Raw genomic sequence first — 19,595 nt, forward strand, 5'->3', positions numbered from 1 at the left:
AATACAGTTACTTCAAACAAAGCTGCTGATGGATAGGTTTTCTAACATAGGATAATCATCTCATATGGCAGGCAACTGGTCACTTCAAGCAAAAATCAATTGGGTAGCAATTACCACCTCTACCCCCTTGTCCCCTTAGGCTATGTTCTCAGTGGGACATTGCGGAGCTGCATTATAAACTCTCATAACGCAACTTGCCGCACTGCAATAAACCTATGGGACGGTCAAAGTGCGAGATTAGCTTCACGTTGTAACGTGAAGCGCTATGGTAACGCACTGCTGCAGTGCATTACATCTAAACGCACACGTTACCAGGTACAGGAAAGCATACTTTTCATTGCCTGTATGCTTTACTGTACCTACTGTATGCAAAGGTAATGCAGCATTAATGTGCGTTACCACCATTTTTCGTGTTGCAATGTTGTGTTGTGACTTAAACGTTGCATTACAACACAACATCCCACTGTAAATAAGCCCACGATGATAAGATTTCTGCAGGAATCTGCTCAAGAACTGATTTACCTTCTAGAGTTGCAGTGCTAGGAGTCAATCTGCCACTCAAACATGCACAATTACGCTTTAGCACAATGATCTACCCAAAACCAAAGGTTAATTAATCTGGCATGGATCCCCAGCAAATAGTCAATGTTCATCTTGGCCTGACTGGTCAGCATTATATTGTGAGAAATTACACATGTTCTTTACAGATTTCCTAGCCCAACATCCCCATCCCTCCTTCTTTTGGGTAACATGGAGGTTATGCGCAGCCTATCTTGGTATATTGAAAGTGCGTTGGCATTTCATTTTAAATTAGGTGTGAATTTAAATTTTCCTTTTTCCTTCCTGGCCAACGGCAATGCAATCCAAAGCCAGATTATCACTTCAGCTGGGATGAGAGCTGTTATTTCCTGTTTTACACATTTTTTTTTATTGGGGGGGGGGGGGGGGGGTAAAAGCTGCTGTATAGCGATTAATTTTTGGGTGCTTACACAGTGGGATGCAAAAGTTTGGCAACCTTGTTAATTGTCATGATTTTCCTGTATAAATAGTTGGTTTTTAGGATAAAAAAAATGTCAGTTAAATATATCATATAGGAGACACAAACAGTGATATTTAAGAAGTGAAATGAGGTTTATTGGATTTACAGAAAGTGTGCAATAATTGTTTAATAATCGTTTCATCAGTCCACAGCACCTTATTCCAAAATGAAGCTGGCTTGTCCAAATTGTGCTTTAGCACACCTCAAGCAGCTCTGTTTGTGCTGTGGGCGGTGAAAAGGCTTCCTCTGCGTCACTCTGACATACACCATGTCCTTGGGTAAAGTGCGCCGAACGGTTGAACAATGCACAGGGATTCCATCTGGAGCAAGATGATGTTGTAGGTTTTTGTTGCTGGTCAGTGGGTTGACTGACTCTTCTTACCATTCATCGCTTCTGTTTATCCGAAATTTTTCTTGGTATGCCACGTCGAGCCTTAACTTGAACTGAGCCTGTGGTCTTCCATTTTCTCAACATGTTCCTAACTGTGGAAACAGACAGCTGAAATTTCCGATACAGCTTTCTGTATCCTTCCCCTAAACCATGATGGTGAACAATCTTTGTCTTCAGGTCATTTGAGAGTGGTTTTGAGACCCCCATGTTGCTACTCTTCAGAGAAAATGAAAAAAAAAAGAAAAAAAGGGGGGGAGGAAAACTTACAATTGACCCCCCCTTAAAGAGACTCTGAAGCGAGAATAAATCTCGCTTCAGAGCTCATAGTTAGCAGGGGCATGTGTGCCTCTGCTAAACCGCCGCTATCCCGCGGCTAAACGAGGGTCCCTGACCCCCCGAAATCCCCTCCGAGCAGCGGGGGAGCTCTTCCGGATTGAGGCAGGGATAACCGCCGCAGCCCTGCCCCACGCGCGTCTGTCAGCGCGTATCTCCGCCTCTCCCCCGCCCCTCTCAGTCTTTCTTCACTGAGAGGGACGGGGGAGAGGCGGCGATGCGCCGCTGATAGACGCGACTGGAGGCAGGGCTGCAGCCATTAGCCCTGCCTCTAGGAGCAGCAAAATCTACGACCAATTTGGTCGTTGATTTTGCGGGGGGGGGGGGGGGGGGAGGGTGAAGGGACCCCCGTTTAGCCGCAGGATACCTGCTAACTATGAGCTCTGAAGCGAGAATTATTCTCGCTTCAGTGTCTCTTTAAATACTCTCTCATAATTGGAGTCACCTGTGAATGTAGGTCAGGGGTCACTGAGCTTACCAAGCCAATTTGAGTTCCAATAATTACTTCTAAAGGTTTTGGAATCAATAAAATGAAAACAGTGCCCAAATTTATGCACCTGCCCAATTTTATTTAAACAATTATTGCGCACTTTCTGTAAATCCAATAAACTTAATTTCACTTCTAAAATATCACTGTGTGTGTCTTCTATATGGTATATTTAACCATTTCCCCTCTGCCGGGATGAGTAACTACGCCCTTGCAAAATGCCACAACTCTGTGCAGGGGGGTAGGTACTATGTCCCTCCCGCCGCGTCCCCCTGCGCTCGGTACCGCCGCTCATTACCGCCGATCGTTAGCCTCTACATCAATGAATGTGAAAACAAATCCTATTCATTGATCTAAGTTCCCCTGTGAATGGCTGCAGCCGTCTATTCAGACGGCTCTGCCATTCATAAATCCCGTCCATGTAGTGCTTCCGTTTCCGTACTAATAATACAGTAAGCTGAAGTCACCACTGAGGACATCTTGTAGTCAAATTGTAATATTACACCCCCTTTTTTTTCAGTTAATCATCCCTAGTTACTTTTTTTTTTTAAATGAACCCCTGACCTCCCACACTCCCCTAAGGTGGCTGGATGGTGTAATGGTTAAGGGCTCTGCCTCTGACACAGGAGACCAGGGTTCGTGCATGGACGCAGGTAAGATGACAGCCCGCTCCGCTCGCTGCGCACTCTGCTATGGGGGACACAGGGGGGCAGATCTCAAGGGAAGGAGGGAGGGAGGTAGTAATGATATTGCCGCATCCCGCATACCACTTAGGCGCGGCTGGCACCTCGATCTTTTTTTTTTTTTTTTTTTTGCAGTGGCACCCATCCTCCCCACCCACGGGCACCCTTACCCTCCTCCCCACCCACGGGCAGGGTGTATGAGGGTATATTTATTAAAAAAAAAATATAAGAGCATAAATATTAATAAAATAAAAAAAATCGTCAAAAAACGTTGGTAGGCGTGTTGGGGGTGTGGTTAGGGGGTTTGGTTAGGGGTGTGGCCAGTGTCCCGGTTTCTTATTTTAAAATGTTGGGAGGTATGTCTTAGGATGCACCTATATGCTGTTTGCTGGAACTTTGACTTTGCCTTTGTCTAGTTGATGCTGCTGAAGGGGTGACCCTGGCGAACTGTTCTATGAGTGAACTGTATCAACTTTCAATATCACATCATCTATACCTGCATTTGTCTGTGGTTTAAACATGTGCCTGTAAGTTTGCTTCGGAATGTGCTTCTGACTGAGGCACCAACTCTGGTGAATTGCCTGTCACCCTTGGGGTTTATGGACGTGTCAGGCCTGCTGTGAAAATACTGTTTACTAGCCCGAAGTGCTTGCCACATACAGTGTGTGCCAACCAATCTACCTTTGTGCACTTGGTTATTGTCACAGCCCTTAAATGAGACAGCCTGCCTGACCTGTGGACTTGCACACCATTTTTTACTATATGACAGCACATACAGTAAGACCACTTACCTCGATGGATTGAATTCTCTACCAGCCATTATTCAATTAACTTTTGATTCTATAAACCATTGGAAACATTGCAGCAATAAAGCCGGAATCTGATACATCTGTGCTTCCTTACTAGGATGTCCTCTTCAATTTAGGTCCTGAATACTTGGCCTTTAAAACCAATAAAGTGTATTTCTTTCCAAGGTCCTTTTTTGTCTCTATGTTACCTGCTAGGAGGTGCCTCCCCTCTCCCTTCATTGTATATTAAGATATTTGATAGATTGCGCACTATCAACATATTTTTTTGAGGGGATCCCCCACATTTTTTCATCTGGCTTCAACATGGTGGTCCACCCGTGTGTTCTGGTCAATTTTGAATAGATTTACATTATATGTGTTTGTATTTTGGTCATTAATAAAAATTTGTATTTTTTATATATAATTTATCTCCTCCTGCTTCCTTAGTCTTACATTGGTCATATTGAAACGTTTCAGACTTGTGGATGATTATTTTTAATAGGAATCTTTAGGACCCATTTGTCTAAATTGTTCACTCAGAACTATTTGTATCTCATTGACCATCCCTGCACATGAGGGAGGATTGCTGTCTTCAAAGGACAACTGAAGTGAGAAGGATATGGATGCTGCCGTATTTATTTCCATTTAAGCAATACCAGTTGCCAGGCTATCCTGTTGACCCTCTTGCCTCTAATACTCTTAGCCACAGACCCTGAACAAGCATGCAGTAGATCAGGCGTTTCTGACATTATTGTCAGATTTGACAAGATTAGCTTCATGCTTGTTTCTGGTGTTATTCAATATTATATAGAATATTACATATAAGATTCAAAAAATATTGTTTAAAAGGAAATAAATATGGCAGCCTTTATATACTTCTCACTTCAGTTGTACTTTAAAGTAAAACCTGTAATAGATAGCGGAGATGCCGCCACAGCGGTGAGCGGCATGGCGGCTGTTTCCACGTTTCAGCCGGCGGCCTCCGCTGCGCAATTACATGGTGGAGTTTTGCCTGGTCCTTCAGTTGCACATAGACTGAGGGCTACGCCAGGCAACAGGACCTTTATGCGAATAGAAGGGGAGTCAGCTGATCGGCCGGTCAGCTGACTCCAGCAGTGCTCCTGATTGGCTGAGTGACTGGGGCGGCGCTGTGGGGCGCTCTCAGTATATATATAGGACCTGCCTGTCAGTAGCTCCTCGTCTGCTGTTGCAAATGCTACATGTTAGCACTCAGACCTTAGTCAGATCCCAAAGTGTGCTAGAACCAGCAGGAGCTGGGGATCCACACTTAGTCAGATTCTGTTGATAGCTAAAGTACTAATTGAATTGTATTATTTGTTATGACCTTCTGCTAGCCTTGACTACTCTTCTGCCTACTGATTCTGTGCTTCTGCCTATCTGATCCGGTTGCCAACTCAGCCTGAACACTGCTCTGATTTAGCCTTCTGTCTTTGTACCGTATCTGTCCGTTTGTTGCCGAATCTGCTTGTCTGACTCTCCTGCCCTCACCAGTGAGCCTAGTCCCTGGTGAGGGATTCTCTGTACAGCTTAATCACCTGCTCCTCAGGTGACCACCGGCTGCAGTGCAGTCTGAATCACCCGCTCCACGGCATCTCTGGCTTGCTGGAATGCGGATCCCTGTGTTCTATAGAGATATCGCCCTCTACTAGCTCCTCTGGGGAGTTGGTATCTCTATCTGTATTACTGTTGCACCAAACACCTATCTTTACATCTGGTTGTCCTGTGTCTCGCTATACTCGCATTATTGGTGATTCTGCAGATCACTACATAATCAGGTATAGCATCTGTATTATTGGTGATACTGCAGATCACCAATAATCAGAAAATCTGTTCTTGCTGACACCAATCATTACAAAACCGAGGTGAGAGATATGGAGGCTGCTATATTTCTTAATAAAGGGATACCGAGCAGGTTTAAAAATAAATAAAAAATAAAATCACAATTTGTACTCATCGGGGGCTTCCTCCAGCCCACAATAGGCAGCAAGGTCCCCCGGCGTCCTCCTGGTCTTGCTGGCGGCTTCATTAATTAGGGACTTCTGCCTTAAGTCACTAGTAGGAGTCCCCTACGCACGTTACGTGCCATCACACCGGCTGGCGCGAGTCCTGCAAATGCGCCGTTCTCTAACTCTGAATTGCGCATGCGCAGGACTCTCACTCTGGCTTGATAATGCGTAACGTGCGCGCCAAGGCCTCACACTGGCAACTTCAGGCAATAGTTGCCAGGCTAAAGGTACAGCCTGCGGGAACACAGAGGGGACCCGGAGGAAGCCAAGTGACCTCGCGGCCTACAGTGGGTTGGAGGAAGCCCTGGATAAGTACAAATGGTGATTTTAAAACCTGCTCGGTATCCCTTTAAATAATACCAATTGCCTGGCTGTCCTGCTGATCCTCTACCTCTAATACTTTTAGCCATAGACCCTGAACAAGCATGCAGCAGATCAGGTGTTTATAACAATATTGTCAGAACGGACAAGATTAGCTGCATGCTGGTTTCTGTTATAATCCAGACACTACTGCAGCCAAATCAGCTGGGCTGCCAGGTAACTGGTATTGCTTAAAAGGAAATAAATATGGCAGCCTCCATATTACGCTCACCTCGGGCTCACTTTAACTATCTTGGATTGTTTCAGGTAGCAGATTAGCCGCAGCATACAATTGAGGTGCCTGCTTCTCTTAGCATTATGGTGTATTATGTCCTATGGAAAGGAGGGGGGTGGGGGGGGGGGGGGAGCAGGAGCGTCCTGGTGCAACTCACTGTGAGAACTACAACAGTAGGATCTAACCAGGTGGATCCACTGACATCATGGGACACCTGTACATACTCTGCTGTTCATGATTGTTTCATGGAAAATCCAAATATTGGATGTTTAAGCACTAGATCCTAGCTTTACATCACTGTAGGGAAAAATAGAATCGTTATATTTGTGTGACTTTCTCCAAATACACCATTGGTGTGTGTTTCTGGCATACTCGTATGATAGAAAAATTAGACTGTAAGCTTACTTTAGAAATGCCTTAATTTCTCAAGAAAGCTACAGAATATGATGGCATCATTACTCATCTATTTAACAAATGAGGTCTGCAGACTCCTAAATGTAAAACTGTACGCAGCCATAGATTATAAGCAGCAGTGCAAAAGAGGATATAAACTTATCGTACAGAGATCCCTGTAAAGACATAAAAGCAGGTTGGAAACTAGAAAGTGTTGTATAAAAGATCAGTTCGAGCTGCGGTAGTCTATTACCGTATGAAGATTTTGTGTACTAAAAAAGAAAAGCCCATGGATTCAAGAGGAAAATATTGGAAGCTTTAAAAACAAGGCTTGTCCTTATTAGAAACTATGAGGGAAAAAAAAAGTGTTGTAAATTTTAAACATATTTAATTAGGAAAGAGATGCGAGAATCAAATCATACGGAATGAACAGGGAAGACGGGAAGTGTTTATGGCCGGAGGTGTAATGAAAGTGCAGCTAGGACTTGTGTTTGTGTAAGCAGTGATGTCAGCCCATAACTCTGCACATCTGGAGAAAAAAAAAAAGTGCACAGCCAGTAACAGGCCTGGAGGGTGGATGCTAGTCTGGCACTCAACTGAGTCACCTGCATTCAATTACATCTCTGAGCTGGCTTCACAATGCACAAACAAGCAGAATGTGATCTACCCCACATCAAGCCCTGCACACTTCTTCTAACCTAGCAGGATTGCTTCTCATAAACAGAGACAACTATGTTACAACATACAGCACTCAGAGGAACAATACCCAGGTCTGTCCACACTAATCAGCTGAACACTGACTATGCACAAAAACATACCGTATATACTAGGGTATAAGTCGCAAAATTTAGGACTGATTAAAAGTACAAAAGTGTGGGGGGGGGGGTGTCGACTTATAGTCGCATAGTCCTAAATTTTGCGACTTACAGCCTGTGTGGGGTGAGGATGTGGGTTATGGATGTGGGGTGTGTGTGTGGAGGGGTTACTCACCATCCATCGCTGGGCGCAGTGTCCTCTTTTTTCCTCTCTTCTCCCTCACTTGCGCGTCTACCCCCTTAAGAGATGGTCCGGCTCCCGATGTCACATGACGTCGGGAGCGGACGTTACCGCGCGAGTGGAGGAGAAGCGAGCAGAAGAGAGGAGACTGCGCCCAGCGGTGGATGGTGAGAGGAGACTGCTGCAGCGGCGCGGAGAGCGGGCATGGAGGCAAACATCCCACCTTCCACAGCCTCTATCCTCCATCTACTTCCTCTCCCACGCATCCCCTTGTGCTGATACCAGCGTCTCCTGTGATGATGTCATCACAGGAGACGCTGGTATCAATGCATGGGATGCCTGGGAGAGGAAGTAGATGGAGGATAGAAGGTGAGATGTTTGCCTCCATGCCCGCTCTCCCCACCGCTGCAGCCTATTCATGGGGGCAACTGTACTGGCTACCTACCGATGCTACTGGCAACTATACTGGCTACCTACCTATGCTACTGGCAACTATACTGGCTACCTACCTATGCTACTGGCAACTATACTGGCTACCTACCTATGCTACTGGCAACTATACTGGCTACCTACCTATGCTACTGGCAACTATACTGGCTACCTACCTATGCTACTGGCAACTATACTGGCTACCTACCTATGCTACTGGCAACTATACTGGCTACCTACCTATGCTACTGGCAACTATACTGGCTACCTTCCTATACTGGGGGCAACTATACCAGGCTGCCTACCTATGCTGGCTACCTATACTGGAGGTAGATACCTGGCTGGCTTACCTATAGACTTATACTTGAATAATTGGAAAAATCCACCTTGTGAGGGTCAAATTTTGGGGGTCGACTTATACACGGGGTCGACTTGTATCAGAGTATATACGGTAATGTCCTTTTGGAAATTATGTCTATGGAACAGCACAACCAGCATAGATAACACCCTTAACCACTTTACCCCCGCGCGTACGGATTTCTCCGCCCCTTTTTCCATCCTTTCACCCCCAGGGATGGAGAAATCCGTACTCTGCGCACTCCCGCCGCTGTCCGCGCTCCCGCTCGTAAACACGCCGCCCGCCGCTAGTAAACACGCCGCCGCCTGCTCGCCCAGAGATCAACGAACGGGAAAATCCATTCCCGTTCGTTGATCTAAGCCCCGCAATGATCTGCTGCCGCTCGGCTGAGCAGCGCGATCATTGTGAAAAAATAACAAAGTCCCAGCCTCTTTCTACTTCCTGCAAGCGTCCAGAAGGACGCTTGCAGGTCGCATGAAACAAATTGGTAATGTTGCCATCTTGTGGCCAAATAGTAAAACTACACCCTAACCATTTTTTACACACAAATAAACTTGTTTTACACAAAAAATTAACTCCTTACCTCCCACACTCCCCATTTTTTTTTTGTAATTAAAAAAAAAAATAAAAAATTTACAATTTAAAAAAAAATACATAGATAGTTACCTTAGGGACTGAACTTTTTAAATATTTATGTCAAGAGGGTATAACACTGTTACTTTATAAACTACTAGCCAACCCGCGTTGTAGCATACGCCGCATCTATCTATCTAATAGAGTACGTGCCTCAACCTTGAAGCAAGAAGAAGTAGGCTTTCCATGAGAAAATGTATGCGTGCTCAAACACCAAGTTTAACCCTAGCAAGTCTGGCTTTGCAAATCCGGCCTAATTGGCTATTCATGAGGCAATGCTCATGCAAATATGCATTTGCTTTCGCATGCCAAACTATGCAGGGTCCAAAAACCAATACCGCAAAGCGATCGCCCTGCGGGTATTAGTTCATGCTACATTAGCACTATCCAGGAGCGCCACGGGGAGGATTCCGAATGCCCCCATACAACCGGGGGACTGCGGGGTCCCAGGCTCTCTTACTGCCTGGCGGCTGCACCCCCCCCCCCCCCCAAGTGTGGTCAGCGCCGGGGAGAGCCATCCGCACCCACCTCCCAATATTAAAAACAGGCACTTACCTTAACGTCCATTGCGTTCTGCAACATGCACATTAACTTGGGGGCACCACATGAGAAAGGAGTGAAGCATGGGTCACCCCGAGCTTTAGAGCTCAGGGCTGGCTCACATACAACACTCCGGGGTGGGGGGAGGACAGGCGCAGACAACTCACTCCAGGGCTCACACCACCAGAGCATGCCATCCACCACCTGCCTCCAAAGGATACAACTGCAAAAAATGCTTTCCATGAGAAAAATTTTGCGTGCTCAAACACTAAGTTTAACCCTAGCAAGTCTGGCTTTCCAAATCTGGCCTAATTGGCTATTCATGAGGCAATGCTCATGCAAATATGCATTTGCTTTTGCATGCCAAACTATGCAGGGTCAAAAAACCAATACTGCAAAGTGCTCCCTCGCTGCCTGGGAATCACAGCGGCACCCCGGAGTGGGAGGCTGGGTGGCGCAGCCGCCTCCCCCCCCCCAAGCGTGGCCAGCGCTGGGGAGAGCCGTCCGCACCCACCTCCTAATATTAAAAACAGCCACTTACCTTAACGTCCGTTGGGTTCTGCTACATGCGCATTAATTTTCTCATGGAAAGCATTTTGTGCAGTTTGTATCCTTTGGAAGCAGGTGGTGGATGGCTTGCTCCGGTGGTGTGAACCCTGGAGTGAGTGCGCCTGTCCTCCCCCCCCCCCCCCCCCCCCTGGAGTGCTGTATGTGAGCCAGCCCTGAGCTCTAAAGCTCGGGGTGACCCATGCTTCTCTCCTTTCTCATGTGGTGCCCCCAAATTAATGCGCATGTAGCAGAACGCAATGGACGTTAAGGTAAGTGCCTGTTTTTAATATTGGGAGGTGGGTGCAGACGGCTCTCCCCGGCGCTGGCCACACTTGGGGGGTGTCGTCCACGCCACCCAGCCTCCCCCTCCGGGGTGCCGCTGTGGTTTTCAGGCAGTGAGAGAGCCTGGGACCCTGCGGTCCCCCCAGTTGTATAAAAACGGGGCATTGGGAATCCTCCCCGTGGCGCTCCTGGAGGCCTGGAGCACACCAAAAACTGCTAGCAGATCCGCAAAATGCTAGCAGATTTTGAAACGCTTTTTCTTATTTTTCTGTAGCATTTCACCTAGCATTTTGCGGTTTTGTAAAGAGTTTTTGGTGTAGTAGATTTCATATATTGTTACAGTAAAGCTGTTACTGAACAGCTTCTGTAACAAAAACGCCTGCAAAACCGCTCTGAACTGCCGTTTTTCAGAGCGGTTTGCGTTTTTCCTATACTTTACATTGGAGGCAGAAACGCCTCCGCAATCCAAAAAATGCCTCACCTCGGGAGTATGCGTTTCAGCAAAACGCCTCCCGCTCTGGTGTGCACCAGCCCATTGAAATACATTACCCAAGCGTATCCGCAGCCGCAAGTGGATCGCAAAACGCTGCCGAACCGCTCTGGTGTGCACTAAGCCGGATAGTGCTAATGTAGCATGTAGCAGGGTGACTGCTTTGTGGTATTGGTTTGTGCATGCATTTGCATGAGCATTGCCTCATGAATAGCCAATTAGGCCAGATTTGCAATGTCAGACTTGCTAGGGTAAGGCCTCTTTTCCATGGACTGTGAATAGGCAGTGAAATGGCTGTAACTGCTCGCTGCTGCCTGGTAACTGCTCGCTGCTGCCTGGTAACTGCTCGCTGCTGCCTGGTAACTGCTCGCTGCTGCCTGGTAACTGCTCGCTGCTGCCTGGTAACTGCTCGCTGCTGCCTGGTAACTGCTCGCTGCTGCCTGGTAACTGCTCGCTGCTGCCTGGTAACTGCTCGCTGCTGCCTGGTAACTGCTCGCTGCTGCCTGGTAACTGCTCGCTGCTGCCTGGTAACTGCTCGCTGCTGCCTGGTAACTGCTCGCTGCTGCCTGGTAACTGCTCGTTGCTGCTGCCTGGTAACTGCTCGTTGCTGCTGCCTGGTAACTGCTCGTTGCTGCTGCCCGGTAACTGCTCGTTGCTGCTCCCCGGTAACTGCTCGTTGCTGCTGCCCGGTAACTGCTCGTTGCTGCTGCCCGGTAACTGCTCGTTGCTGCTGCCTGGTAACTGCTCGTTGCTGCTGCCTGGTAACTGCTCGTTGCTGCTGCCTGGTAACTGCTCGTTGCTGCTGCCTGGTAACTGCCCGTTGCTGCTGCCTGGTAACTGCTCGTTGCTGCTGCCTGGTAACTGCTCGTTGCTGCTGCCTGGTAACTGCTCGTTGCTGCTGCCTGGTAACTGCTTGTTGCTGCTGCCTGGTAACTGCTTGTTGCTGCCGCCTGGTAACTGCTTACTGCTGCCTGGTAACTGCTCGTTGCTGCTGCCTGGTAACTGCTTGTTGCTGCCTGGTAACTGCTTGTTGCTGCCTGGTAACTGCTTGTTGCTGCCTGGTAACTGCTTGTTGCTGCCTGGTAACTGCTTGTTGCTGCCTGGTAACTGCTTGTTGCTGCCTGGTAACTGCTTGTTGCTGCCTGGTAACTGCTCACTGCTGCCTGATAACTGCTTGCTGCTGCCTGGTAACTGCTTGTTGCTGCCTGGTATCTGCTCACTGCTGCCTGGTAACTGCTTGCTGCTGCCTGGTAACTGCTTGTTGCTGCCTGGTATCTGCTCACTGCTGCCTGGTAACTGCTTGCTGAGCACACAGCTCAACAGTCCATGGAAAAGAGGCCTTAAACTTGGTGTTTGAGCACGCATACATTTTCTCATGCAAGGTACTTCTTCTTCTTGTTTGAAGGTTGAGGCACTTAGTCTATTATATATATAGATGGGCTTGTAATTAGGGATGGACGCAAAACTGAAAAAAATGCACCTTTATTTCCAACTAAAATATTGGCGGCAAACATTGTGATAGGGACATAATTTAAACGGTTTTATAACCGGGATAAATAGGCATATACATTTAATGGGTTTTAATTACAGTAGCATGCATTATTTAAAAACTATAAAGGCCGAAAACTGAAAAATAATACATTTTTTCCCACATTTTTTCCTATTTTCCTATTAAAACACATTTAGAATAAAATTATTCTTGGCATAATGTCCCACCTAAAGAAAGCCTAATTGGTGGCGAAAAAAACAAGATATAGTTCATTTCATTGCGATAAGTAATGATAAAATTATAGACGAATGAATGGAAGGAGCGCTGAAAGGTGAAAATTGCTCTGGTGGTCAAGGGGTAAAACCCCTCAGTTGGGAAGTGGTTAATATAGCCCTGTTAGGATTGGGTAGTAAATATTTTTATACTGTGATGACCCTGAAGGCGCCAGGTGTTACTCTGACATTACGTTGCTGTGTGCTCCTACTTTATACTGCCTGATGAAGCGGGTGTAGACCTGCGAAACGCGTTGTACTAAACCCTTTGGAGTATACCATTAAAAAATTGTCTATGTTGAAATTGCACAGCTTCCCTGTGTTTGCTTGAGGGAGGTAAGTCCACTACTGCCTCCTAAGCAATTTTTAAACGTTTTAAACATTGTTTTTATCCTTTTGGCGCCTCTGTTCAGTCTATAACGCTGAAGTTATGATTACAATAAACATTTATATAACACAGAGTCATTTTTCACTGCGCTTTGCAGAGAGCATTGAACACTTTACGTCACTAGCTCTCTTCGGAGTTCAGAATATATTGTCCTCATGAGAGTCAATAGTCAGTGTGGGTTCCTTGGGCTACAGTGGTCCTCAAGCTTGTCAGTCACTTATATTAGGTTTTGAGATAAAAAGTAAAAATGATAAACGATATATAAATTAACCTGAATAAGCATTTATATTTGATTAAACCCATCAAGGAATGTTTGAAAAACATTTATGCACAATTATGAAGTACTCCCGATAGAGTAATAGGTCACAACCAGTAGGAGGATGAATTGGAAGGAAAAATGATACTCACAAAGGAATGTTGCAAAAAACGCAACCAACCACAAGAAGCAGGTGGAGATGTGTAAACCAGACTCCACTCAGCTAACCAGGAACACTGGATGTGGTAGCACTCAATCACTGGTCCTAATGGAGGCAATACCCCAAAAGGCCAGGAAACAACCCTCCAAAAGGTGGATGGACAAGCACAAGGGGAAGCGAAGAGGTGCGTGCCCAGGGGTATACTAAAGATACGTTCAAAACAAAATAACACAGGATGAGGTGGCATTTTGGCAAATTTATTATTATTATGCACTGGCAACGCATTTCTTGGGTCCGTGCCCACACCCTCATGCCAATTAAAGTACCTAAACAGTGCTTTCACCCAAGACTTGAGCGCCTCAGAATTTGTCATCATTGAGGTAAGCAACCTCATCCTTTTTTCTCTTATTTTGTATTTAACTTAGTTTTATTATACCCCCTGAACACCTCTTCTCCTCCCCTTGTCCTAAGCAATAGGTATGCATCAAGGGGTACTTGAGATGAGGTTACTCACAACACTTGTACAGTGCCATTCTACTGAAAACAAGAATTACTCTGCCCCCATGATGATAGCTGACTTGTCTTCTCAAGGTGCCCCTTGACTCCTAGAGATCTCCTGTGTGACCCCTACATTATACAGCATGTGGAAGAAGGTGTATCGAGTCCAATAAAAACACACGGTATGGCGATAGATCCAATTCCATTTAGCAGCAGAATGGCTGTTAAACTAATATTTTTCCTTCAGATTCGATCTTTCAACGCACTTTTTATGAATTGTATAAAAAAACTGCATAGTTTGTGGCACAAATTGAAGTGATACGATTCTTTGGTCGATCGGAAAAAGGTAAAATTAATGATCCAAAAGTTAGATTTTATGATCAAATCGGAATGCTAAACTTTAAATTGTTCCGTTAATGGGAACAAATTGATAATTGCCATACGATTAGTGACGATCGTTCAAATTGTGTCGAAAGATCACATATGAAAACATTGTACCATCAATGGGCACCTTAGTAGAAATAAAAGCAAAGAACCTCACCCCTCCCATAAGTCCTATACCTCATATAGCCATCAGGTGACTGTTCCTTCAAATCAATAGTTTGTGGTTGATTCACACGATGGTCTAAAATCTGTACATCCTGGGGAATAGGGATAGGCTGAAAAAAATCTCAACATGACAAACTGATTTCCAGCCTAGAGCTGGCTGTGCATTAAAATCCAAAGCAGTGGTCAATCTTTTCTCCCCCTTCTTTTTTATGCAGGACTACACATCACTCAGTCATGTCTTTACAAGAGATCACAGGACAGACAAATATAATAGCTGCACTGTGCTGTGCATGGATGACGATTTGCTAATGTCTGCACCCAGAATTAGGGTCTAGGTGTGTCTTTTTTGCCAGTGTGCATAAGCTCTATAAAATTAAATGCTTACCTACACAGTCACAGCACTCATCCCAGAGTGTGCCCAGACACAGTACGCATTCTTTACAGCAGGAGCAGTTTCCATTTAAAAGGCTGCACTGACACAACTCCTAAGAGAAGAGAAAAATAGATAAAAATACATTTTTTTCACTCAGCAGCATATATGACATTTAATAATAATAATTATTATTACCACCTCCACCTACAAAGACAACCACACTGCAGCTCATCAGTACTCATTTCCAGGTTTGAAAATGTTCCCTTTCCCCAGCATTTGCTTGTATAGGAATTACTGCCTCATAGATCTCACCTATCTGTTGATCGGCAACTCCTAAGCATTCTGTCCTACACCAGGCCTGGGCAAACTTTGCGCGGCCGGGACGCATTCTGTGGACCGCGAGTCACATTCCGAGCATGCCTGATTAGCAGGGATTAAGGGCTCATTCACACCAATGCGCTTTTGTCCGCTTTTTTTCAGCAACATGTATCTGTTAACATTATGTGCAGAAAAAAAGCGGACAGAAGCGCACAAAGTGCGAATGAGGCCTAACATAGCACTTTCTGCGTCGCGTCTCTATAGTAACAGGCCGTCACGTGACGCGCATCACATGACACGCCAGCATGCCACACACTGACAGCCAGCGTGTAATATGCTGGCGTGTCATGTGACGGCCTGTTACTATGGAGATGCAACGCACGAAGCTCTATATAGGCTAGTTAACCCCCGCTTATCGGCCGCTCTCAACTCTACAGGGGGGGGGGGGGGAGAGGAATCCGGATGCTTATCGGCGGGCCAGATGTACAGCGCACGTGGGCTGAATTCGACTTGTGGGCCCAGCGCTGTTCTACATAGACCCGCTTTAGTCTTCAATTCAACTAATACACCTTTATCAGTGCACAACGCCACCACATTAACGAGCAACTGTGAATGAAAGAATCCATCAAACAGAAAAGGTGTTCCATGGTGGTAAAATGGCACTGGAGGAATAGCGGCATCACAGAGCTCCCCTCCATGTATGAGCATGCCAGTGCTACTATCCACGTACAAGTGTGGCAGCACTACGCAGGTGCAAGTATATCTCACGCAGTAGCACGGAGCCGCCTGTGCACAGAATGGAAAAACAAACATGCACAAACACCTCCATTCTGCGCAGGCCATACTTGGATGGCTCGTACATGCATGGGAGTGCAGCCATGAGAACGTATTTGACAAGCTATTGTTGAATATGTTCGGTGGGTCCCAGCACCTGATTAGTGTAATCAAAGAGGATGGGGGAAGACTCTGGATTATCCAGAGGTTTCCCTCTACTGAGGTATTTAACGTTAATCCTTTTTTCCTCACAGGTACAAAAATAAAATATTTAAGCAGAAGAAAGATGCTTAAAGGAATTGTCAGGAGGAAAAAAAAAAAAAAGTGTTTCACTTACCTTGAGCTTCTACCAGCCCCATGCAGCCATCCTGTGCCCTCGTAGTCACTCACTGCTGCTCCAGTCCCCTGCCGCCAGCTAGTTTCATTTTTGCCGAGCCGCATTGTGTATATTTGTACGCATTCCCGCTGGTGCAGGAACATTAACGCATACATTATTTAGCGTTAGCGGTGCAATGAGAAAAAATGTTTCGCGTTGCACCGCTAACGCTAAAAAATGTATGCGTTAATGTTCCTGCACCAGCGGGAATGCGTAAAAATGTACACAATGCGGCCCGCGGCGGGGTCTGGAGCAGCAGTGAGTGACTACGAGGGCACAGGATGGCTGCATGGGGCTGGTAGAAACCCCAGGTAAGTGAAACTTTTTTTTTTTTTTTTTGCCTGATGACTCCCTATAAAGATGTCTCCAAAAACCCTAAAAATGTGATAATGAGACCCCCAGCAGGCTCTTGACACTGTTGGTGTGAAAGTGCATGTCTCTACAATCAGAAATAGACTATACAACTTAAACTTGCAAGGAGGTGTGCAAGGAGAAAACTTTTGCTTTCCAAGAGAATCATCAAAGCCAGACCAAAGTTTGGTAGGCAGAACATAGATAAAGACCAGGACTTCTGGAATAATGTTCTTTGAACAAATGAGTATAAAATTGTATTTGGACACCAGAACAAAGGACATATTTAGCATGAACTAAATACAGCATTTCAAGAAAATTTCATACCAGCTGTGAAGCATGGAGGTGGAAGTGCCACGGCATGGAGACATTTTGCTGCAGCAGGACCTCGCCAGCTCACCATGATAGTATCCACCATTAATTCTACCTTGCATCAGAGCAACATGTGATGAAATTAAAGCTGAACTGGACCCTGCAATACTACAACGGCTCAAAACATACCAGTAAATCCACCAAGGACTGGCTGAAAACTAAGAAAGAGAGAACTCTGACGTGGCCGAGTCAGAGGCTATATCTTTATCCAATTGAGATGCTGTGGGGTCTGGGTGACTTGAAACTGGCTTTTCTTATGCCTCCATGGCAGCACATTGGGTAGTGGCTCCGCCCCCCCTACCCCATAGGACCGGTCAGTATTTAAATAGAGATTAGAGGAGGTGCTCGCTGTCTTTTTTTCTCTGTCCTCACCTCATTGGACCAGGAAGAGGCTGCAATCCTGCAGAAAATTTCCTTTTTTTTTTTTTTGCACCTATCTGACTGTATCTTGCAGTTCCCACACACTTGCCTCCCTGTGTGAAGATCCCCTGATATGTCCTATAAATTAGGGCTTTGGTGGATGCCCCGTTCTGCTGGTCTTGGGGGCCTGGCTATGGGATATGTTTTTACTGTAGGCTGTGAGAGGGCGCTAATCTGCTGCTCTTGCCTATAGCTCGGATACTGTGTTATATATATATATATATATATATATATATATATATATATATATATATATATATATATATATATATATATATATATATATATATATATATATATATATATATATATATATATATATATATAACCTACCCATGCCTGCAGCGACTCTAAAGGAGTCTGTCCTGGCGCGTGTCCTCCTTTCCTGAAGTCTCGTTGTCTCCAGGGAGGCGTGCGCTCCAAGCCTTCTCCTTCCTGGAGCGCAAAGGGGGCAGGGTTAGGCGCGGCAGCGTCCTCTCGCTCTCGGCCCATGACGTCACCGCTCACAGTGATCGAGCGGTGACGCGACTTGCTCCTCCCCTGTTCTTCCGGCTGCCGCCCCTCCAGGAAGTAATTTAACACCAGCGGCGGAGGCAGCAGCGTTCTCCGCATCCTGACCTGTTTGGCTGTGCGGTGGGGAAGAAGATGGACCCTGATCACCTTGCTGTATGAGCAGACGTTTCCATTGTGGCTGAGGAGTAAGTGTCTTTCTTTCTTCCAGACTCTTGCAAAGTTTGTATCTGGCGTGTTATGCGCTGTCTGTGCATTTTCTTTATGCTTAGGATATTTGCCTGTGTCTATATCTTATTGCCTTACACTGTAAAATTCTATGTTTTCAGCTACTTCTCTTCCTCCTCATCTTCGGACACAAATGCGCCTCTCAGAGACCAGCAAACTATAGATAGAAAGGTGCATTTCAGGTAGGTTACCTTCTCATTTGGGAGTGCACATTCTAAGGTTATCTATGGCTGTTTTATTGCAGCCCGAGAAGACAACGTGAGTCAAGCCCTAGGAAGGCGGCAAGAAAATCTTCTCCTGCAAAATATTATTCATCCTCTTATACAAGATATCATTCAAGGAGTCGTTCTCCACCCAGGAGGGACTACCACGATTACTATGATGATTATTATACCTATCGGAAAAGAAGAAGCCCCCCGCCTAGGCGTTATGCACCGAGGGGCGAAACTCCAGATTACTATCCTCATCAGAAAAGTTGTTGGGCTTGCGGTGACTCTGTGATGCCTGGAAAACTAGTTTTTAAAACCTGTTTTCTACAAAAATCTGAAGAAACGGAACAATCAGTGGACGTATCAGCATTAATAAAAAAAAAAGCTGTTCAGGAGTCTATGAACACATACATCGCAAGTCTTCCCGCCTCACGATGCTCAGAGCAATCTCAGCCACATACTTCAGCCTATGATCTAGCTGCGGAAAGTATAACTTCGGGTGGCTTTGATTTCACTCTCGTACCCCCCTTTATCAAATCGGTCAGAGAGGCAATCGAATGGGAATCAGAGGAAGAAGTGGAGGAAAATACCAAAAAGAAAAAAAAAAAAAAAAACACGATACTACACCCACCTTAAAAAGACTAAAGATACCTTTCCTTACTTAATAGAGATCGAGGAAGTAATTAAGGACGAATGGCAAAGACTGGAGAAGAAACCTCCCTTGGCAAAATCGATTATCAAAATTGTATCCCTTACCAGCTGAGGAAACTAAACCATTGGAAAACTCCCCAATAGTAGACGCCTCCATAATCCGACTCGCTAAACATATGACGCTTCCGTTGAAAGATTGCATTTCTTTTAAGGACGTATTATTAAGAAAAGCCGACCTGGATCTGAAGAAGATCTACACCTCTGCTGGAGGTGCATGCAAACCAGCCATCACATTGGCGTCGGTGGGGAAGGCAGTAAAGTCTTGGACCGAAAATATTGAAACAGCTTTCAGGACAGATGCTGACAAGGACACAATAATTGCAGCACT

General features: G+C 45.7%; 1 protein-coding gene across 1 annotated transcript in view; it reads right to left on the reverse strand.

Moving 5' to 3' along the window:
- Nucleotides 1-19,595, reverse strand: part of TWSG1 (twisted gastrulation BMP signaling modulator 1) — a 113,655-nt gene that overhangs the window by 46,923 nt on the left and 47,137 nt on the right. Inside the window, exon 3 of the mRNA XM_068237174.1 lies at nt 15,011-15,110. Within this exon, the coding sequence (XP_068093275.1) occupies nt 15,011-15,110 (100 nt within the window). The remainder of the gene's footprint in view (nt 1-15,010; nt 15,111-19,595) is intronic.

The sequence above is a fragment of the Hyperolius riggenbachi genome, chromosome 5, assembly GCF_040937935.1.
Source record: "Hyperolius riggenbachi isolate aHypRig1 chromosome 5, aHypRig1.pri, whole genome shotgun sequence".
In the NCBI taxonomy this organism is placed as follows: Eukaryota; Metazoa; Chordata; class Amphibia; order Anura; family Hyperoliidae; genus Hyperolius; species Hyperolius riggenbachi.